The sequence below is a fragment of the Scyliorhinus canicula genome, chromosome 2 (assembly GCF_902713615.1).
Source record: "Scyliorhinus canicula chromosome 2, sScyCan1.1, whole genome shotgun sequence".
Classification (NCBI taxonomy): Eukaryota; Metazoa; Chordata; class Chondrichthyes; order Carcharhiniformes; family Scyliorhinidae; genus Scyliorhinus; species Scyliorhinus canicula.
In genome coordinates this window covers 82281436-82303556 of record NC_052147.1, presented here as the reverse complement: position 1 = coordinate 82303556, position 22121 = coordinate 82281436, and the positions used below count along the sequence as shown (strand labels likewise).

The window sequence follows — 22121 nt, the reverse complement described above, 5'->3', positions numbered from 1 at the left end:
TTTTGGGTGGGGATGGGAGTGCTGCCGTGGCGAGGGCCCGGAGGGAGGTTCCCATGCAGGAGGCCTCCTCCGCACGCACCCACTCAGCCTCTGGCTCCTGGATCCATCCCCTTACTCGCTCGGCTGTTGCTGCCCAGTGGTAGAATTGTAGATTCGGGAGGGCTAGCCCTCCCCTGGTTTTTGTTTTTTGTAAGACCTTCTTTGGGATCCTAGCATTTTTACCCCCCCATACGAACGCCATGATGAGTTTGTCCAGCGCTTTGAAAAAGGCCTTGGGGATGTAGATCGGAATGGATCTAAACAGGAAGAGGAACCTGGGCAGTACGTTCATTTTGATCGTCTGAACTCTCCCCGCGAGGGAGAGCGGGAGTGTGTTCCATCTTTGCAGGTCCTTTTTAACTTCCTCCGTCAGGCTGGTGAGGTTCCATTTGTGGATCCCTTTCCAGTCATGGGCTATTTGGATCCCCAGGTAGCGGAATTTATGTCGGGCTTGATTGAACGGCAGCCCCTTTAGTGCTGCCCCCCCCCCCCCCTTGCGGGTGTACTGGGAAGATCTCACTTTTGCTCATGTTGAGTTTGTAGCCCGAGAAGGCTCCAAACTCTTTCAGGAGCGCGATGATTCCGTCCATGCTGCTTTGTGGGTCCGAGATATAGAGGAGCAGATCATCCGCATAGAGTGAGACTCTGTGCTCTCTACCTCCCCTTCGGATCCCCCTCCAATTTTTTGCTGCCCTGAGCGCGATTGCTAGCGGTTCAATTGCTAGTGCGAACAGCAGCGGGGACAGTGGGCATCCTTGTCTGGTGCCCCTGTGCAGCTGGAAGTATTGGGAGTTGGTATTGTTGGTCTGTACACTCGCCATGGGTGCGTTGTACAGGAGCTTTACCCAAGCGGTGAACCCTGTTCCAAGCCCGAACCGCTCCAGTACCTCTATGAGGTATTTCCACTCGACTCTGTCGAAGGCCTTTTCTGCGTCCAGGGAGACGATCACCTCTTGTGTTCTCTCCCCGGAGGGGGTCATTATCACGTTCAGCAGGCGCCTGATGTTCGCGGTAAGCTGCCTGCCATGTCATTGACCCAAACCCCCAACCTTTGAGGCTCCGAGTCCCTCCATCACAGCAAAATCCGTCTCCGGGCCACCCGGGAGGCAAAGAGCAAAACATCGGCCTCTCCCACTCCCCGGGCTCCCGTATCTTCCGTCACTGCAAGTATCGCCATCTCTGGGCTTCGAGTCAGTTTTCCTTCCAAGACCTTATCCATGCCCTTCAACGCCTCACCTTCCTCCTTCACAGCTTTCGAAGTCATACCCAGTTGCTCCCGGATCAGGCCCAATGCCTCCTCGATAGTGGTTTTAAAAGACTTCTTCACCTCTTTTCCTTGCCACTCAAACTGCCGGTCCATCTACTTCCCAAACTTCTCTAGCTCCTTCATCATCACCACAGCTAGCATGCCTACAATGGTGGACACAGCCACCTCTGCCATCTTCTCTCCTTCAAATTGTCTTGCCGGGTTACCAGTGTGGGGTTTCTTTCCAGAGGGCTTTTTTATCAGGAACTTCAACATAGCTCTGTCGACTAACCGTTACCGAGATCTGCCAGCTGGATTTAAAAACAAAGAACCCCCAAAAAACGAGCAAAAGGGATCGAAAAACAAGGACCCTGGTGGGAGCCACCTTTCGTGCGACTTGCTCTTACACATCACCGTTGGTCCCCTCAACAGTAGACAATATGTTAAAGCAATGCTGCATTATGCCAGTGTGGTTGAGCACATATCATTTGCTATCATCTGTGTACATAACCTCACCCGGGGCCGGTTTAGCTCAGTTGGCTAGACTGCTGATTCAGAGGGAGACTAGCAGCGTGGGTTCAATTCCCATACCTGAAGTTATTCAACCGTGCCCCTTTCCTGAGGTGTGGTGATCCTCAGGTTAAATCACCACCAGTCAGCTCTCCTCCTCAAAAGGGGAAAGCAGCCTATGGTTACCTGGGATTATGGCAACTTTACACATAACCTCACCTATGCCACAAGCCCACAGCAATGGGGACAAAACAAATAAATAAAATGTCTCCACCAAGCCTCCCTCAAGTTATGATTATCACCCAATTATATTTTTAACTCACACTTGTCATACAACTGAATAGCTTACATCTTAGTTCACATACAATTGTAAAGTTATGAATCTATGGTGTAGAGATTGGTGTATGTACATTTCCAGGTGTAGAATGAGTTCTGTGTGAGGCGTGTTCCCACCATTAAAATAAATGGGCTTCCATCACTACTTGCACTGTTCATTGCAGATCACTTCATTGGTTTGGGGGGGGGGGGCATCAATATTGTGTTTTGCTGATGCTGTTTAATGGCAGTCTGCACTTGGGGCGGTGCACTTTAGCTGCAGGAAAGGATAACTGAGGATTGTGGCCAATGGTAAATCTGCAAGGGCCCCTCATTTTTCTAATGCTGTGCTGGAAGGATGAGTGGTGCAGGTTGGCAAAAGTAATAGAAGGGAATCTCCAATCCACCAGCAAGCCAGAATATATCAAAGCTAGCTGTGTGGTATGATTGTGCAAACGTGGCAGAGCAAGTAAGTGCCAGAAATATCATTCCTAGAGCTTAATAGGGTGGATACGTTGGCTTGAGTAGGGTGATCATTGCTTGGCACAACATCGAGGGCCGAATGGCCTGTTCTGTGCTGTTCTATGTCTATGTTAACTGCAATGCAGGAAGTTGAATTTCTTTCCTGAAACTTGCACAGGTGCTCATTACATATTTGCTCCATTGCTCACAATACTTCCTTCAATCAATTACAGCACTCTTCTCCTATCATCAGCACTCTTCATCTGCATGTACTCCCACTAATATTCTCCTCACTGGTACTTCCTTTACCACTTCACAATTCTGCCATTGATTATGCACCAGAAACACCTTGCTACCTTAATAAGCATGCCGTCAAACTTCGCACTGCACAAGCGCTGGCCTACTTCCATTTTTCTCATAGGGTAATCTTATATACAAGAGGGAGCAGGAAATTATATGACATGGCCATCATTCATTCTCTGCTGTCTCCACATAAATGATGAGCGATGGACATTGTGAGCAGAGATGTATCAGGAGCTTTCAATCTGATGAGGCTGGAGAACAAGTCCTGCAGGGTTTTAGACCACATTCCCCTAATTCCCTTACTCCTAAAACCTCACATTTTCACATCATGCTGCTTTCAGAAGCTGCTTTCAGTGGTTTCTGCTCATCCAAATCATTGAAGCTAAACCAGGTTACGTTTTTCCACTGCATGTCCAGAAACTCCACACAACCTTTGGAAAGCAGAAAAAGGGAGCAGCTCTTCAGAACAGGATGCATAACTCAATTTATAGACGTTTAGACACCAGTTCAGAGACTGGCGCTGAGAACAATTCACCAGATCTTTCTTTATTCATTCATGGGATTAGTGGGTCTCCGGCAAGATCAGTACTTGTTTCACATCACAAATTATCCGCAAGTGAGCCACCCTCTTGAATCATTATAATCCATGTGGTGTAGTTACACTCAGAGGTCTGCATGTTGGAGGTGCATCTGAACAACAATTGCTATCATTCCCATCTCAAGTGCCCTAAAGATCAGCAATCAAACATTTCCCATTTGTAGCCACTGAAAAACTACCTCAGAAACATTAATAGGTAACCAACAACAGAAAGGAGCTAGGACTCTGCCTAAGGGTAATTTTCAGATAGGCAATAGTTATGTAACTCGTAAAATTGACCAGGGAGAACCGATGGATGTGGTGTATTTAGACTTTCAGAAAGCTTTCGACAAAGTCTCACATACCAGATCCCTATGTCAAGTTAAAGTGCATAGAATTGTAGATAGTGTTTTGAGATGGATAGAAAGTTGGTTAGCAGACAGGAAGCAAAGAGTTGGAATAAATGGGTCTTGTTCCAATTGGCAGGCAGTGACTACTGGCGCACCGTACGCAGGGATCTCTGCTAGCACCCCAAATGTTCACGTTATATATTAATGATCTGGCCAACAGAACTAAATGTACTATCTCCAAATGTACAGATGATATAAAGTTGGGTGGGAGGGCGAGCTGTGAAGACGACACAAGATGCTTCAATGTGAATGAGTGGGCATATGAATGGCAGATGCAGTATAATATGGATTAATGAGGTTATTCACTTTGGTTGCAAAAATAGGACGGCGGATTATTATTTGAATGGGTGTAAATTGAGAGACGTGCAGATTCCCGAGGAACCCAAGGATTTGGAATTCATCCCCTTCGCCTCGGAGATCTCGGGTGAGCGCTATTCGGCACTGGTCCCCACAAACGGGGATCAGATGGAACGGCACTTGTGGGGGGGTCTCCCAGGGGATTGAAGTTCCCCAGCTGCATGCCCTTTGGGCAGGGTGGTGCCCTGTCACAGCTGGTTCCACCTGGGCACCCTGGCAGTGGCACCTGGGTGTCAGCCTGGCACTGCCAAGGTGCCAAGCTGGCATTTTTTACACATGCGCGGTCGGGCCAGGGTGCCTGGCTTGGGTGTTGTTGGAGAGGGTGTGACGAGGGCTCAAAACGCCTATATGCGGCCTTGGTCACGCATTCCCCGTTCAGGCCCCTTATACAATGCGAGCCGCGTTGAATAGCGATGTGCTTCTTGGCACTGCGAATGCTGGAAATACGCAGCTAAACACGCTCACTGGGGATTTTGTTCCCTTTTGGGAGAATCGCGCCCTATGTTATAACCAGTTGTCAAAGTAAAGAGTATTTTGGAGCAGTAAAGTAAAATGTTGTCTTTAGTTTAGCTGTTGTCTTCAGAGGGTTAGGAAAAAATAAAGGGGACTTCCGGTGGTGGCTGTGGAGTGAGTGGTCGCATATTTGGTGGCTCCCGCTTGTGGCGTTTTTTTCGGACCTTTCCCCCAGTTAATAGGTGAATATGAGGAGACAAAAAGGTGTAGGAGAGTGAGTGGAAGAGATTGACCCACTGGTGTATGGAGCTGAGGGCCAGATGCGGTCGAAAAAGAGAGAATCAGTCGGTTGGAGCTGGCGTGGCGCCCGCAACGCATGTGGAGATGACGGAGGGGCAGGGAGCGGCCCTGCCGTCTCAATGATCAACGGACCAGCTGGTGAGCTTCCTGAATGAGACGTTCACACAGCAACTCAAGAAGAGTCTGGAGGACCTGGCCCGGGTGGTGGATTTGATTAAGGTGGTGGTCGACCGTGTGGAAAGGAAGCTGGCAGCCCAGGGTCAGGTGATTCAGAAGATGGAGGTGGTGGCGAGGGAACACGAGGAGCAGCTTGCCTCGATGGCAGCAGAGATGGGGCTGATGTGAGACCAGCAGAGGCGGCTTCAGAAGTTTGAAGACCTGGAGAACCAGTCACGTAGGCTGAACATAAGGATCGTGGGCTAGCCGGAGGGGAGTGAAGGAGCCGATGCTGGCGCGTATGTGGGGAGGATGCTGGAGAAGCTGCTCAGAGAGGGTGCATTCGCATGGTCTTTGGAGGTGGATTGAGTGCCTAGGGCGCTAATGAGGAAGCCCCAGGGGAACAAGCTGCCATGGGTGATGGTGGTGCGGTTGCACCGGTTCCTAGACAAGGATTAAATAATGAGGTGGGCCAGGCAGACAAAGCGCTGCACCTGGGAGGGCAAGAGGCTGATCACGTGTAACGTGCATGGAATGAATGGGCCAGTCAAGAGGGCCCATACGTTTGCACATTTAAAAAGATTGAAGGCGGATGTGGCCATGCTACAAGAGACTCGCCGGAAGGTGGGGGACCAGACTAGGCCGAGGAAGAGATGGACTGGGCAAGTATTTAATTCGGGAATGGACTCTAAAATGAAAGGGGGCGATTTTGGTCAATAAGCGGGTGGCGTTTGAGGTGAGAAATATAGTTGCTGACTCTGGGGGAAGCTACATTATGGTAAGTGGGAAACTGGAGGGGATGCTGGTGGTGATAGTAAACATCTATGCCCTGAACTGGAACGATGTTGAATTTATGAGGCAAGTGCTGGGGATGATCCCTGACCTGGGCCGGGATTCTCCACTAACCGCCGGGGCGGGGGGTCCCAGCGTAGCGCCAACCACTCCGGCGTCGGGCCTCCCCAAAGGTGCGGACTTCTCTGCACCTTTAGGGGCTAGGCCCACGCCAGAGTGGTTGGTGCCACGCCGACTGGCGCCAAAACCGGCGCCAACGGCCTTTGACGCCCGCAGCCCGGCTTCGGGGCTGGCCGAAAGGCCTTCGCCGGTTCGCGCATGCGCCAGTGCGTCAGCTGCCGCCACCACCGGCGCATCCGCCATGGTGGAGGACGTGGCGGTGGCGGAAGAAAAAGAGTGTCCACACGGCACTGGCCCGCCTGCCAATCGGTGGGCCCCGATCGTGGGCCTGGCCACCGTGGGGGCACCCCCCGGGGTCCGATCGCCCCGCGCCCCCCTCCCAGGACCCCGGGGGCCCGCTCGCGTCGCCAAACACGCCACCACCAGAGGTGGTTGAAACAACGGCGGCGGGAGAGGCCTCTCAGCGGCGGGACTTTGGCGCATCGCGGGCCGGAGAATCGCCGCAGGGGGCTCGCTGATCGGCGCGGAGGGCACGCCGATCGGCGAGGCGTGATTCCCGCCCCCGCCAATTCCCGGGTGGCGGAGAATTACGGCCACAGCAGGGGCGGGATTTTCACCGGTCCCAGGCGATTCTCCGACCCTGCGGGGGGTCGGAGAATTTCGCCCCTGGACTCTCATCGGTTGATTGTAGGGGTACGACTTTAAGACGTTGTTGGTAGGGGTGGTTGATATTGCGTATTCGCCGATAGTGCTATCGGACCATGCCCTGCACTGGGTGGATTTACAAAGAGCAAAGGGGTGGGCCCAGCGCCAGCAATGGAGGCTGGATGTGGGTCTGTTAGTGGAGGAGGAGGTGTGCGAGCGGGTGAGGAAGGCAATCTAGGGCTATGCAGTGATTAATGACACCTGGGAGGTTTCGGCAGGTACAGTTTGGGAGGCAGTGAAGGCAGTGGTCAGGCGGGAGTTATTTTGATTTGGGCACATAGGGAGATGGCGGAGATAGAAAGGCTAGTGGAAAAAATCCTGCAGGTGGACAGGAGATATGCAGCGACCCCGGAGAAAGGGCTGTTAAAGGAAGGGCAGAGGTTGCAAATGGAATTCGGGCTGTTATTTACGGGTAGACAGTAGGGCAGTTGAGAAGGTTGAGGGGCGGTATATGAGTATGGGGAGAAAGCGAGCAGGATGTTAGCGCACTCGTTGAGGAAGCAAGAGGCGGCGAGAGAGGTTCGGAAAGTGAAGCACACAGGTGGGAATACGGTCCTGGACCCGGCGGGGGTGTTTTGGGACTTTTATAGACAATTGTATGAGTTGGAAGCCCCAGCCGGGGAAGAGGGAATGAGGAGGTTTCTGGGAGGGTTGGAGTTCCCAAAGGTTGATGAGAGGCTGGTGGAGGGCCTGGGGGCCCCAATTGAACTGACAGAAGTAGTGGAGGGGCTGGAGGCAATTCAATCAGGTAAGGTCCCGGGACCAGACGGGTACCCGGTGGAATTTTACAAGAATTTCTCGGTGGTGTTGGGACCACTGTTGGTAAGGGCCTTCAATGAGGCAAAGGAGTTGGGAGTGCTCCTCCCGACTTTGGCACAGACGTCGATCTCCCTCATTTTAAAGCGAGATAAGGACTCGGAAAATTGTGGGTCATACAGACCGATCTCTCCGTAAAATGTAGATGCCAAACTGTTGGCGAAGATCCTGGCCACGAGGATTGGAGATTGTGTCCCAGGGGTAATAGGGGAGGACCAGACGGGGTTTGTAAAGGGGAGGCATTTGGTGACCAACATTAGGAGGTTATGATGCAAAGTTGAGGTGGTGGTGGCCACGGACGCGGAGAAGACCTTTGATCGGGTGGAGTGGGAATACTTATGGGAGGTCCTGGGGCAGTTTCGGTTTGGGCAGGGCTTTGCGGACTGGGTCCGGTTGCTACACTAGGCACCGATGGAGAGTGTGCAGACGAACAGGGTGAGATCAGACTAGTTCAGGTTTCATTGGGGTCCAAGTAGGGGTTCCCACTTTCCCCACTGTTGTTTGCCTTGGCGACAGAGCTGTTGGCAATGGCACAGAGCATTGAGGGTCTAGCAAGGGATAGTACGGTGGTGGTGGTGGTTGGGGGGGGGGGGGGGGGGGGGGTCTTTCAAGGTGGTAGGGGGATCTTTCGGTATTTGGGTAGCCAGGTGGTGCCGGAGTGGGAACAGCTGCATAACCTGAATTTGGATCGGTTGGTAGAACAGATATGGGGGCCTTTCGGAGGTGGGATGCGCTCCTATTGTCATTGGCGAGGCGGGTACGGACATTATCATTGGCGAGGCGGGTACGAACAGTTAAAATGAAGGCCCTCCTGAAGTTGTTGTTTGTTTTTCAGTGCCTTCCAATTTTTATCCCCAGGGTGCTTTTTAAAAAAGTGAATACAATGATCTCGGGATTAGTTTGGGTTGGTAAAACCTCACGGCTTAAAGAGGTGCTGCTGGAGCAGAAACGTGGGCTGGCTGTTCCGAACTTTATCAATTACTACTGGGCGGCGAATATTGCGATGGTCAGGAAGTGGGAAGCGGGGGAGGGTTCGGTTTCGGAATGGGCGGAGGCGGGCTCATGTAGGGGCATGAGTTTAGGGACACTGTTAACGGCATCTCTGCCATTCTCGCCGGCCAGGTACTCTGAAAGCCCGGAAGTAGTGGCAGTCCTGAGGGTGTGGAGACAGCACATGGGGTTGGAGGGTGGGTGGGCTGGATGGGGAGGTTTTGTAGGTGGCAGCGGGCAGGGATCGAGAGATTTGGAGATCTGTTTATTGATGAGGTTTCCCGAGCTTGGAGGAGCTGGAGGAGGTGTTTGAGTTGCCAGGTGGGAATGGGTTTCGGTATTTACAAGTGAAGATTTGATGCCGAGGCAGGTTTCGACCTACCCGCACCTGCTGCACCGGGGACTACAGGATATGGTGGTGTCGAGAACAGAAGTAGGAGAGGGGAAGGTCTCAGAGATTTGTAAGGAACTGATGGAGTAGGATGGAGCCCCACAAATACACAAATTGACAAATACATGAATAGGATGGGAATAGAGGGATACGGACCCCGGAAGCGTAGAAGATTTTAGCTTAGACGGGCAGCATGGCTGGCGCAGGATTGGAGGGCCGAAGGGCCTGTTCCTGTGCTGTACTTTTCTTTGTTCTTTGATAGGGGAGGTGAAGAGTAGGTGGGTAGAAGTGTTGGGTAGGGAGTTGGAGGCCGGATTATGGGAAAAGGCTCTGAGGTGAGTCAATGCATCCTCGTCGTGTGCCAGGCTCAGCCTGATACAATTTAATGTGGTGCACAGGGCAGATATGACTGTGGCCCGAATGAGCAGGTTCTTTGAGGGGGTGGAGGTAGATGTGGGCACTGTGCAGGGGGGCCTGCGAACCACGTCTATGTGTTTTGGGCATGTCCGAGGCGGAGTGGATTTTGGCAGGGATTTGCCGACGTCTGGTTTATTCCCACAGTCTAAAGATGTGCAGGTTAGGTGGATTGGCCATGCTAAATTGCCCTTAGTGTCCAAAAAGGTTAGGTGGGGTTACTGGGTTACGGGGATTGGGTGGAGGTGTGGGGTGTTCTTTCCAAGCGTTGGTGCAGACTCGTTGGGTCGAATGGCCTCCTTCTGCACTGTAAATTCATGTCTATGTCTACGTCAGAGGTATTAAAAATAAGGGTGGCACCGAATCTAGAGGTGGCGATCTTTGGCATGTCAGAAGATCCGGGAGCCCAGGGGATGAGAGGGGTTGATGTCTTGGCCTTTGCCTCCCTGGTGGCCCGGAGACGGATCCGACTAGGATGGAGGGACTCGGAACCCCTGAAGTCGGGGGTATGGGTTAGCGACATGGCGGGGTTTGTCAGACTCGAGAAAATTAAATTCGCTTTGAGGGGTTCGTTGAAGAGTTTTGCTCGGAGGTGGCAGCTGTTCATCGCCTTTTTGAGAAAAATTAAGCTGTCAGCATGGGGAAGGGGGGGTGGGGAAGGGGGAGACGAGTAAGGGCAGGAGAAACAACGGCAGGGGGCTGGGGAAAGTGACTCTATTTGTGTAAGCCATGTTGGCGGGGGTTTGTTATCGGTGGGTTTTTTTTTGGTTATATTGTTGGGTTTTTGTTCTTGAAATTTGATGTTTAAAATTGTTAGAATTCTAAATGCCTCAATAAAATACTGTCTAAAAAAAAACGAAAAAATTAAACATTGTTTTGGGACTGGGTCAGATTTGAGAAGGAATGTTGATGACTAGGTGGGGGAGTGATTATTCGGGAGAAACTGTTCAATAATTTTTTATTACTCTGGCAGCCCTAATGCTGCTGCATTGTGCTCTTTCTCTGCATCCTCTGGTTCCTCAAGCCATTCTTTATCTTTCTGCTCCACTTCCTTCTCAGATAACTCAACAACAACTCAGCTTTGAGTGATAGAGCTGTGCTTCCCAATTTTCTAGCACTTGAAAAGTAATATTTCATAGATTTCATAGAATTTACAGTGCAGGAGACCATTCAGCCCATCGAGTCTGCACCAGCTCTTGGAAAGAGCACCCTACCCAAGCCCACACCTCCATCCTATCTCCATAACCCAGTAACCCCACCCAACACTAAGGGCAATTTGGACACTAAGGGCAATTCGGCATGGCCAATCCACTTAACCAGCACATCTTTGGACTTTGGGAGGAAACCGGAGCACCCGGAGGAAACCCACGCAGACAAGGGAGAGAGAACGTGCAGACTCTGCATAGACAGTGACCCAGCGGGGATTCGAACCTGCGACCCTGGAGCTGTGAAGCATTTGTGATAACCACTATGCTACCGTGCTGCCCAATATGACCCAGATGCCATTAATAACAAAAAGCAAATAAGGCAGAACAACAACATTTTGTATACAAGTTCAGTTATTATAGATCAACATATATTCAGAGATTATTTATAAGAATCTGGTTTTAAAGAACTTTGAAAATTTTTTATTTAATGTTCTCATGTAGCTTTCAGTCAAATGTTCCATATTCTCTGGTAATAGAGGATTCAACCCCCCCCCTCACACACTTCTTCCTAACCTCCCTCCGCACCCACACATACTGGCCAGCCCGTCTTTTGGTTTACTAGCCCAGAGTAAGGAGCCTGTGCAACAGGCAAACAGGGATAGAGACACAGTAAAGTTTGAAGTTACCACTCAACTTCAGGTATCAGCCTCACATTTTCTCCTGTACTTCGGTTACAGTTTCTATCAATCTCTGCCTGTGCCAAGTCAGCTCAGCCCATTCACACTCGCCGCTAAAAGTGCTGTTTGGTGCAATTGATCCAGTGGGTTCAGGGCTGTCCTCCTTGACTGGGAAGAGGAGACAACCCATCCAGATTGGGTTGTCTCCTCTTACACAGTAAGAAGTCTTACAACACCAGGTTAAAGTCCAACAGGTTTGTTTCAAACACGAGCTTACGGAGCACGGCTCCTTCTTCAGGTGAAGAAGGAGCCGTGCTCCGAAAGCTCGTGTTTGAAACAAACCTGTTGGACTTTAACCTGGTGTTGTAAGACTTCTTACTGTGCTCACCCCAGTCCAACGCCGGCATCTCCACATCATGGCTACCATTGACTCCTCTTACACAGTTACCATTGCTGCTAAGAGAAGGGGGAGCTGGCAATTCCAAATGTGACTCCAGTGATCTCCTGGGGGTCGCAATCCACATTTGGGAACTGCTGCTGCAGAACATGCAGCAAATGATTATGAATCTTGACAACTACTCTGGGTTGTACTGAGGATCCTTCTCGAAATGCCAGACGGTGGATCTATTGTTTTGGATTCGACAATAGTTTGCTCAATCAGAACCATTGTTATGCAGTTTTCATTATATCGATGCTTAGCATCTGTGCCTGAATTCCTGGAAGGAATTAAGAGCCACTGGTGAGGGGAAAGCCATCATTTCCAGCAGCCAGATTGCCAAGACGGCTGAATAAAGAAGTTGAATACTGCGATACCTGAAAACCTCATGGTTATGCCATAAAAAATCACATGATTCAGAACATGTGCGCACAAAACGAAGATTGAGGAAATGGAAGTCCTTCCTGTTGAAGCAGTGCTGACTCGTTATTGGAAGCATGCAAGCATTCAAGGGTGTAGTCCATGATGTCGTACATCTGCGGGAATGCCGGCAAACCGTTGTGCTTTGTTCCTGCTCATGAGCCTAATCGAGGAAGGCAATGACACTCACAGAACACCGAGTGCACCACAGGCTGATGTCACGAGAAGCACTTTAGAAGGAGCCAGAGGGATATATGTTTAGAGGCACACTAACTTTCATTTTGTTTTAATTAAGGGGCAATTTAGCATGCCAATCCACCTAACCTGCACATCTTTGGATTGTGGGGGTGAAATCCACGCAGACACAGGGAGAATGTGTAAACTCCACACTGACAGTGACCCAGGGCTGGGATTCGAGCCTGGGTCCTCAGTGCTGTAGGCAGCTATACTAACCATTGTGCCACGTGCCGCCCTAACCTTCATTTTCACAGGCAGCTCACTGCCTGCCTTGTGTTACACTCCAATTCTCATGCTAACAGGAGGCATAGGTTAAGTGCCTATTTTCCATTGCCTCATACATGAAAACCCAAATATTGCAATGCCTCGTTTGGCCACTTCTTGCAGCTGATATAGATCTTTGCTGCTGCTGCTCTTCCTGATTTAGGAGGTTAAGTGGCAGCATTTACATAGTCAGCGATTGATAACAAGCAAATCCTGTGAATTAGTTCTTGCCCTCCACAAATTCACTGTCTAGAGAGATGTCTCTCACAGACGAATACTTGCCAGGGTGGTCTATAAGGACCTAGAAAATTAAAAAAGATCTGAGACTTAACTAAATAAAGATTAAAATTATTTTTAAATAGTACTGATGCAAGCTGCCTCATGCTATAACTGATGGGTAAGTTAAGGGAGCCACATTTCAGGAGCACAAAGGCATTAATTTCATAAAAGGGTCCTGTCTCAGACACAGTACCCTGATTGACATATTTATCTAATGCCTATATTTTGTTTCAGGCAGCCACCTGGAATGGGCATCAATATGGTGTTGTGCATATATAGAATGTCATTCCGGTACAGAAAGTCATGCTGCAAAACCTCTCTTTGTGGTACCCACCTGGACCTGGAAACGTGCACGCAAAAATATTAATTTCTACCTCTGTCATATGTAAATTTCAATTATACAAAAGCAACTTAAAAAACATACTTTTTGGCAGGGACAGTTTTCTGGAGATTCCAAAGCTTAAGGGTGTGGTCTTCAGAGGCTGTAACCAGCACAGGCTCTACAGGATGGAAAGCTAAAGCACGTACTCCATCAAAGTGACTCCGTAGTGTGTACTTGGGGTTCCATGTCTTCCTAAATGCATCCTTATTAGCTGGTAACTGAAAATGAACATATGGTTAAAAATATATTATGTTGCTGCACCAGAATAAAATAATAATATTGGCAAAACGAAACAAGATATCCCCACTTCCACACAAAAGAATCCTGACTATAAAGTTTTCCAAATGTGATGAGAACTGCAGAACACTGTTATATACGTTTTTTCTCTCAGGTTCTCTGTTCCGCTCATATTTGCTCTGATGCTACCTCCACAATTGTGTTTCCTGCACTTCTGGTCTCCGCCTTCCCCTCCCTCCCAGAACCGCAATAGGGTTCCGCTTGTCCCCACCTGCCTCCATATTGAAAGGATCCTCTTCCACCATGATGCCACTACCTTACACATCTTCCACTCCCCACTGCCCTGCCAGTATGCTGAAGAAACGGTTTCTTATGCAACTGTGCACAAAAAGTTATTTCCAAAAATAGTTTTTTTCAAAAAGCAGTCCACAGCGGGAAGAGAGAGAGAGAAGCGCTGTGACATATCTTACTTATAGTAACAGTGGGTACCTTGTGGTAATATTACTGTATTTTTTTGTAAATTAAATATCTATAGGGACTATTGCCTAAAGGGGGGTTTACTTGTGAGTCTATCCAAGTAGAAATCTTTGGGGGGGGGGAGAGAATGGGGGAATGTTCTGCAAGACTAATTTTCATTGTGTAAATGTAATATTGCATGTCTAAGTTTTCTTTTGTTAATAAATGTTTTAATTTACTATTTAAGGTCTCCTAAAGGGGCCTCACGGTAGCAGGGGCCTCACGGTAGCATGGTGGTTAGCATCAATGCTTCACAGCTCCAGGGTCCCAGGTTCGATTCCCGAGCTGGGTCACTGTCTGTGTGGAGTCTGCACGTCCTCCCCGTGTGTGCGTGGGTTTCCTCCGGGTGCTCCGGTTTCCTCCCACAGTCCAAAGATGTGTGGGTTAGGTGGATTGGCCATGCTAAATTGCCCGTAGTGTAAGGTTAATGGGGGGATTGTTGGGTTACGGGTATGTGGGTTTAAGTAGGGTGATCATTGCTCGGCACAACATCGAGGGCTGAAGGGCCTGTTCTGTGCTGTTCTATGTTCTATAAAGTGTTATTGGAATTTGGGACTCCTGACTTCAGCACACATCTTCTCAGTAAAATTGTTGATAGCTTGCCAAGTTTCCTTTGGTCAGCACAGCAATTAACACACACCAGATCATAACAAAATGGGGGGGGGGATCCTTTTCAGGATTTAAAAAAATATTTGATTGGCTTGGAGTTGGTAAACTTAAAAGCTACGTGTATCACATTCCAGAGAGAGTGTTGAGATTTTAAAGTAGTTGGACTGCAAAATGGCTTTGGCAAAGGCCAAGAGTGGAAGATGTAACCCTGACTGGTTTACAGAGAGTAACAATGGCTCAGTAAACGGAACTGGTGGATAAATTTCAGTTAGAATTAGCCTTAGAGGGCGAGGAGAGCAGACATAGTTGAGATGATAGCGCAGCATTCGAAATTGGAAGGGATACCAGAGATCACATTCACCAAGGGATCACGTTCGCCAAGGGATGAGTCACTAGAATTGTCTAAGGTTCAGTTGTAAATGGAATAACTTGAATTGGAGGTAAAAGGAAGAGAACGAGAGGAAAGAGAAAGGGAAGAAAAGGAGTGGGAACCAGCATTTCCAGGGGAGCAAACAGAAAGGCAGCAACAAGAAAAAATACATGAAAGGGAGAAGTTAACATAGGAGGAAAGGATAAAGTGAGAGATTACCAGCTTGAAAGTCTGCAAGTTAATAAAAGAGTAGTGGGGAAGAATTTATTACCAGACCTGGGCCCATTTAAATTTGCGAAAGCCCTCTCAAAGTATGAGGAAAGGGTTGTGGAGGTATTCTTTATTTCATTTGAGAAAATGGCTGAGCAAAGGAATTCTGGACATTGCGCTTAGAATAGGTTCAACACATGTGGTATATGCATTGCTGTCAGAAGAGGTATTTGGTGAAGTACGACGCAGTAAAGAAAGCTATCCTTAGTTTGTATCAATTGTTTTCTGGGTCATACAGACAGAAATTTCAGAGTGCAAGGAAACAGCCTGGACACACTTACATTGAGTTTGAGATGTTAAAACAAAGTAATTTTCACTGTTGGATATGGGCATTAAGGATAGAGACAACATATGAAGCTCTCAGAGAAATAATTATTTTGGAAGGATTTAAAGAACAACTTCCTTTGGTAGTTAGAATCCATGTTAAAGACTAGAGGGTTAAAATGGCTAGGTAGGAAGAGCTGGTTTACAGATCAAAAGCTTTTTCCATCACCCCCTTAAACTAGAGAAAGATAGAAGGTGGATGGTAAAAGGAAGGCGAATAGCCAGGGAAGAGAAGGGACAGCTGGACATTCTCAGGAAATGTCTCCTCAGATCACAGAGTAAGGTGCTGATGGAGGAAATTATACTCAAAGGCTTAAGTATTTCCATGTAATAAGGTTGAGCACACAAAGTCAACTTGTTCGTGGTTGAATGGAAAACCTAACATGGCAGTAACATGGGACTCAAAAGAGTTCTGTAAGAGTGCTAGGGGCTCTGAGAATTTGGGGCAAGACAAGCTTTTGTACAAGTGGAAAAGAAGAGATTAGTAATAACTAAATAAATAGGAATGTGTTCACACCTTACCCAAAGGAATTTTGAAGGGCAGGTTAGAGAGATGTTCAAAGATTTTATATGCGAAAGAAGCGTAGATTCACATGTACAGGGATGAGCAAGAAAAGATATTAAAATTGTTTCTAGACTGTTGAGTAAGGTCACAAACTCACATGTTGAAAATGGGAGAGGAAGAATCTAAAAGACATGGAAATATGCTGATATTCAGTTAGCTGATTCTTCAGGAGGAGATTGTTGGAGAGAGTGAGGCTGAAGTGTTTAGTTCAGTGAAATTAGTAGAGTTACAGCAGAAAGATCCACAAATAAGGCATGTTGATAAGGAAATGGAAACTTCACGATCCGGCAGATGAAAAGGGGTAAAATATTGAGAATGGCACATGAAATTTCAGCCACTGGGCACTTAGGAATTTAGGAAAACATTTCTATTGGCCTAGACTACGTAAAGATGCAGTCAAATTCTGTCATACATGTCACACGGCAAGTGGTAGGAAAACTTCAAGCAATAATTAAACCTGCATCTTTAATTCCAATTCCAGCGTTTGAGGAACCTTTTAACAGGGTCCTGATTGATTATAGGGCCCCTCCCTAAAACTAAAAGTGGAAACCACTACTCGCTAACAATCATGGATTTCCAGATGCAATACCTTTAAGAAATATTACAGCAAAGAGGATTGTAGACGATTGACCAAATGCAAGATGTGGGTTACCAAAGGGAAAATCGTTGGATCAGAGTTTGAATTTCATGTCACAGCAGTTTAAAAAAGTATTGAGGGTATAGGAATAAAGAAGTTGAGGTCAACAGCCTATCACCCGGAATCACAAGGTGCCTTAGAGAGATGGCATCAGAGTTTAAAGATTATGATGAGAGCAGATAGTCAAGACTACTCACAGGATTGGAATCGAGGGATTTCATTCTTGTTGTTTGCTATTAAGGACGCCCCTAATGAATCAACAGGCTTCATTGCTTTTGAATTAATTTATGGCATGAGACAGTGGAACCACTCTAGTTGATTCAGGGGAAATTACCTCCCTTTGAAATGCAACAGCTAAAACTCCAAATCCTCACTTATCTCCCAATGCAAATTTCTACCCATGTTGTGTTTACATAGAACATTCAACTTGGCCCTATTCATTTTAAGTGCCTGCTTGCCTGAGTCAAAGTTCCGAAAAGACTCTCCTGGATTATGCAACAAAATTCAAAGAAAGATTGAGCAGAACATCTGAGTTAGCTAGGAAACATTTACAGACATCGCAGCAAGTAATGAAGGAAAATGCAGATTAAAATTAAAGAGGCTTGCAGTATTGTGGCTAGGGAAAAGGGGTTAGTATTGTTGCTGGTTTCAGGCACACTGTTAAAGGCAAGGTTTAGTGGATCTTGTTGGATTGAAAAGAGATTGAATTAAGTAAATTATTTATTTAATAAACACCCCATAAAGAAGGAAAAATCAAACCATGTGCCATTTAAATATGCTTAAAAGTACTTCAACAAGGAAGATAACCAGGAGGTGGTATTGGTACTGGTAGACAAGGAAAAGAGGGTAAAAATGAAGGATTCTGAATTTGACTGAAGTTTCATAGAATCCTTACCGTGCAGAAGGAGGCCATTCAGCTCACCGGGTCTGCATCGAGCCTCCGAAAGAGCACTCTATCCAGGTCCATTCCCCTGTCCACTCCGCAACCTAACCTGCCCATCCCTGGACCCAAAGGGGGAATTTAGCATGGCCAATCCACCTAACCCGCACATCTTTGGAAGTGGGCGGAAACCAAAGCAGCCGGAGGAAAACCCATACAGACAGGCGGAGAACAAGCAAACTCCACACAGTCACCCAAGGCCGGAATTGAACTCAAAACCCTGGCGCTGTGAGGCAGCAGTGTCACTGCTGCCATGGACAACGTAAGTGCTTAGGAATCTAACACGTGATGCTGAGTTACCTTCCAGACAAGTGTCAAAGTGAATTGGGAAAGCTATCAGTCATGCAAAGCTTTTTGTGGAATAAGCTGGGAAAAACAAATTTATAATACATGATGTGGATGTGGGGGATTCTGTTTCAATAAGGCAACAATAGATTAAATCCAGTAAAATTAGCTCAAGTGCAAAAGAAATTGAATTTATGCTTCAGAATAACACCCAGTTGTAGCAATTGGAATTCACCCAGTTGCAGCAATTGTGATGGTACCAAAACCGGATGGAACACAAAGGCTGTGTATTGATTATTGGCAAGTGAATGCAGTAACAAAAGCGGATGCATATCCAATTCCATGTTTGGAAGATTGTATTGAGAAAGTGGTTCAGAGTTTATCACAAAAATCGACTTGCTGTGACAACATTGGCCAAGTACCCTTATCTGAAAGGGCGAAAGAGATATTAGCTTTTGTAATGCCAGGTGGGCGATATCAGTTCAAAGTTATGCCATTTAGTATGAAGAATTCACCGGCAACTGGCAACATTTCAAAGACTAACAAAGTAATTGCAGAAGTGAGAAATTGCACTGTTTATATTGATGACTTGGTACGTTTTCAGTCAAATGTGGAAGGAGCATTTGCAACATTTGAAGGAACTGTTTGATCGACTGCAAAAAGCTAATTTTGTTGTAAACATGGCTAAGTGAATTTGTAAAGTGCAAGTTACATATGTAGGCCACACTGTTGGACATGGTCAAGTGGCCTCACAAAGTGCAAAAATAAAAGGCATTGTGGAATTCCCAGTGCCTACACCAAAATTAGAAGTTTTGAGATTTCTTGGGATAAATGGATTTCATCAGACGTTTGTGCCAAATTCTATTAGTATGGTTGCTCCATTGACCGAATTACTAAAAAAAGAACAGAAAATTTCAATGGACACAAGAGTGTCATAATGCATTTGACAGTTTGAAAAACGTGCTGATTATGACACTGGTTCTAGCGGCACCTAATTACACAAAGCAATTTAAGGTGGCCATTGATGTGAGTGCTATTAGTGTTGGTGCTGTGTTATTACAAGATGGAGAACTGGAAATTGAAAAGTCAGTATGATACTTCTCACAGAAGTTGAATTAATCAGAATACATTCACTCATCAAAAAAGAAACTCTAAGTCTGATGTTAGCTTTGCAGCCTTTTGAGATTTATGTTGTAAGCAATTCGTAAATGTAATCTTGCATGTTTACGTTTTCCTTTCTTTATAAATGTTTTTATTTACTATTTAACATCTGAAAAGTGTTGCTGGAATTTGAGACTCCTGACTTCAGTACATATGGTCCTTCATAGTAAAAAACAAATTAAAAATCGCTGTGATCGCTGGCAAAGTTTCCTTTTGGGATTTGGTTAGCATGACAATTACCACCTTCCAGATCATAACTGCAAAGCATTGCTCCTCTATCACCATAACATTTCGTCCCTTCCCAGGCACCTCTATGAAATCACAGGAAACGTAACACCTGCCCTTTTACCTCCTCTCTACTCACTGTTCAAGCCCCCAAACACTCCTTGCAGGTGAAGCAGCAATTTATGTGTACTTCTTTCAATTTTGTATGCAGTAGTCGCTGTTCACAATGTTGTCTCCTCTACATTCAGGAGACCAAACACGGAGTAGATGACTCTGTCGAACATCTCTGCTCACTCCGCAAGCATGATCTCAACCTTCTCGTTGGTTGCCATTTCAATTCACTACCTTGCTCTCATACTCGCATTTCTCTCCTTGGCCTGATGCAACATTCCAGTGAAGCCCAATTCCAGCTCGAGGAACAGCACCTCATCTTCGAATAAGGATTTTTACAGCCTTATGCATTCAAAATGGAGTTCAATAACTTCAGACCAGGTCTGACATTTTGATTTGCGCTTTTTCTTTGCCAAGGGCCAGTCTTCATCTTGATTTCATGTGTTCACTTTCACACAGAGCTGTCCATTGTTCTGCCATTAAGACTTTGCTTTGTTTCTTTGCAACAACAAGCACCACTTTTATGTGCTGCACTGAAAAATCCCAACCAAACTCTTTTCCTTGTACTCAATGTGAAAATGAATCAGTTGTAATCAAAATGCCCCATCACATTTTTAGGTTGCAAAGGTAACTCCCAGCTTCTTTTCTCTACTGCAAAATATTCTCTTTAAACCCTTCTTCACCATTGTCTACAGCCTCACCTCCAACACTAAGTTGGTTAGCACAGCTTTGCTGTCACCAAGATCGTGAACATCTGGTCAGCTAACGTTGCTGAGTCTCTCTCTGCCACTAGCCTATTAGGCTAATCTTCCTCAAAAGTTTCCAACTTCCCTTCCCCTGACTTCAGATATTTTTCTCCCATCTCCCCTTATGCCATCTCGGAGTTCATCTTGTGCATGAGACCCACCTCCTGTTTCCTCTACTTGTCCACTAAATCTGACAACTCGTCTACCCATGTTAATTATTTTTATTTTTTTAGCAGTTTTCTCTCTCCAGGTGCTTCTGCCTCATTTAAATGTGTTTTCAAAAGCCTTCTTCTCAAAAAACCAAAATGCCCTTGCAAACTACTGCCCCATCGCCCAACACCCCATCTTATTTAAAATTACCTTACAAATCATAGAATTCCTAGAGTGCAGAAGTCATTTGGGTGCCCGCTGATACTGCCAAGGTGCCAACCTGGCATTGTGTGTGCTAGCGATCGGGCCAGGAGTGCCCTGCGCAGGTATAGGGGGAGCGGGGACATTCCCATAGGGCTGGGGAAGTCGTGTCGTGGGACAGTGCTGAACTACGCTTGCCAGAGGTCTCCGAGGCGAATAGGTAGATTCCACACCTTGGTTACCTCAGGATTCTGCACATTAAAGTGAGACTAACTGTCTTGCTCTAATATGCAGATTTGCTAAAAAGTGATGCCGCCCAAAATGGGCAGGATTTATATTGCAACGTTTATATACAACAAACATATCAGGCTAGATTCTCCAGTCCTCCATCCATTTGTTTCTCAGCAGCAAGCCATTCGCTGGAGGCGGGATTCTATCTTCCCGCTTGTCAATGGGATTTCTCATTGAAGTCACCCCACACCATCGGAACCTGTGGGTGACGATGCGCTGGCAACGGAAAAATAAATTCCTAACGGCCGAAGAATTTGGGCCATCATCTATGTATCAGAAGTAGGTCAGACAGGAGGTTAAAGGCCAGTCCATTGGAAACTACAAAAATATTAACAAGAGCATGGATTAACAATGGGGCATGGATTGCAGCAATTGCAGGCAGTGCTCATCCCTCACCATCAAGGTCAAATAAAGATGGCAATAAATGCTGGCCTGGTCAGCGATGCACACGTCAAGCAAAACAGAATAAAGAGAGATGCAGCAGACAAGACTGGTACCCACAATGGAGTGGTAATGGTTAAAAGAGTATATGCATTGCCTTCCTTAAAGCAACACCAGAGTTGGTAAATGGGATAGTAAGATCAGAAGCTTGCATGTTATTGAATAGTTGTGGAAATATTTCTGCACTGAATTGTGGCAGTGCTGTGTGGCACCAGTAGATGGTGATTTCGAACTTTCTGGAATGCTTGGTGCTCTGAAACTTTGTCTCATCTTTTGCGCACAGCTCCATCTGCTGGCTGATGTTTTAAATGACAATTTAAATTTTTATCACTACTTGGCCCAAGTTGATTTTTAAAATTTTAATTTTTTAAGTGTCTTGCTTAGTGATATCTCAGCTAGTACTTGCTTTCTTTCGCTTCCAGCTCGTCACAAACGGGGATTCTCCGGCTGATCGCCAAACGTGATTTCTGCATCAGCAACGGGAGAATCCTGCTCCTGATATGAGCAATTCAATTCCAAGGGAATGTCGGGAGAGACTGAAGCTACATTTAAGACTGTGGTAAGAGCAGTTCCAAATTATCCAACACATCTCTGCCCACACAAACTCTTCAATATCTCAACTCTGGGAGACAGTGGCCTTAAAAGCATACCAGGGCACACATTCACCACAATATCATGACTGTTTGGCTCGCTGAAGCACTTGAGCTCATCTGGTTTTCACTCACGGCAACAAGATGGTAGATAGTATAAAACTTAAAAGACAATGCTATTCATATGCCGTTTCCCCATATTCCTGTACATTGTGTCTATTCAAGTAATAATTTAATGCCATCTTCAATATCT

General features: G+C 46.7%; 1 protein-coding gene across 5 annotated transcripts in view; it reads right to left on the bottom strand.

Moving 5' to 3' along the window:
* strn3 (striatin, calmodulin binding protein 3) overlaps positions 1-22121 on the bottom strand; it is a 292821-nt gene that overhangs the window by 52196 nt on the left and 218504 nt on the right. For all 5 annotated transcript variants that reach the window (XM_038781429.1, XM_038781437.1, XM_038781440.1 and 2 more), the window contains one exon: positions 13242-13417. In XM_038781429.1, coding sequence (XP_038637357.1) covers positions 13242-13417 — 176 coding nt within the window. The remainder of the gene's footprint in view (positions 1-13241; positions 13418-22121) is intronic.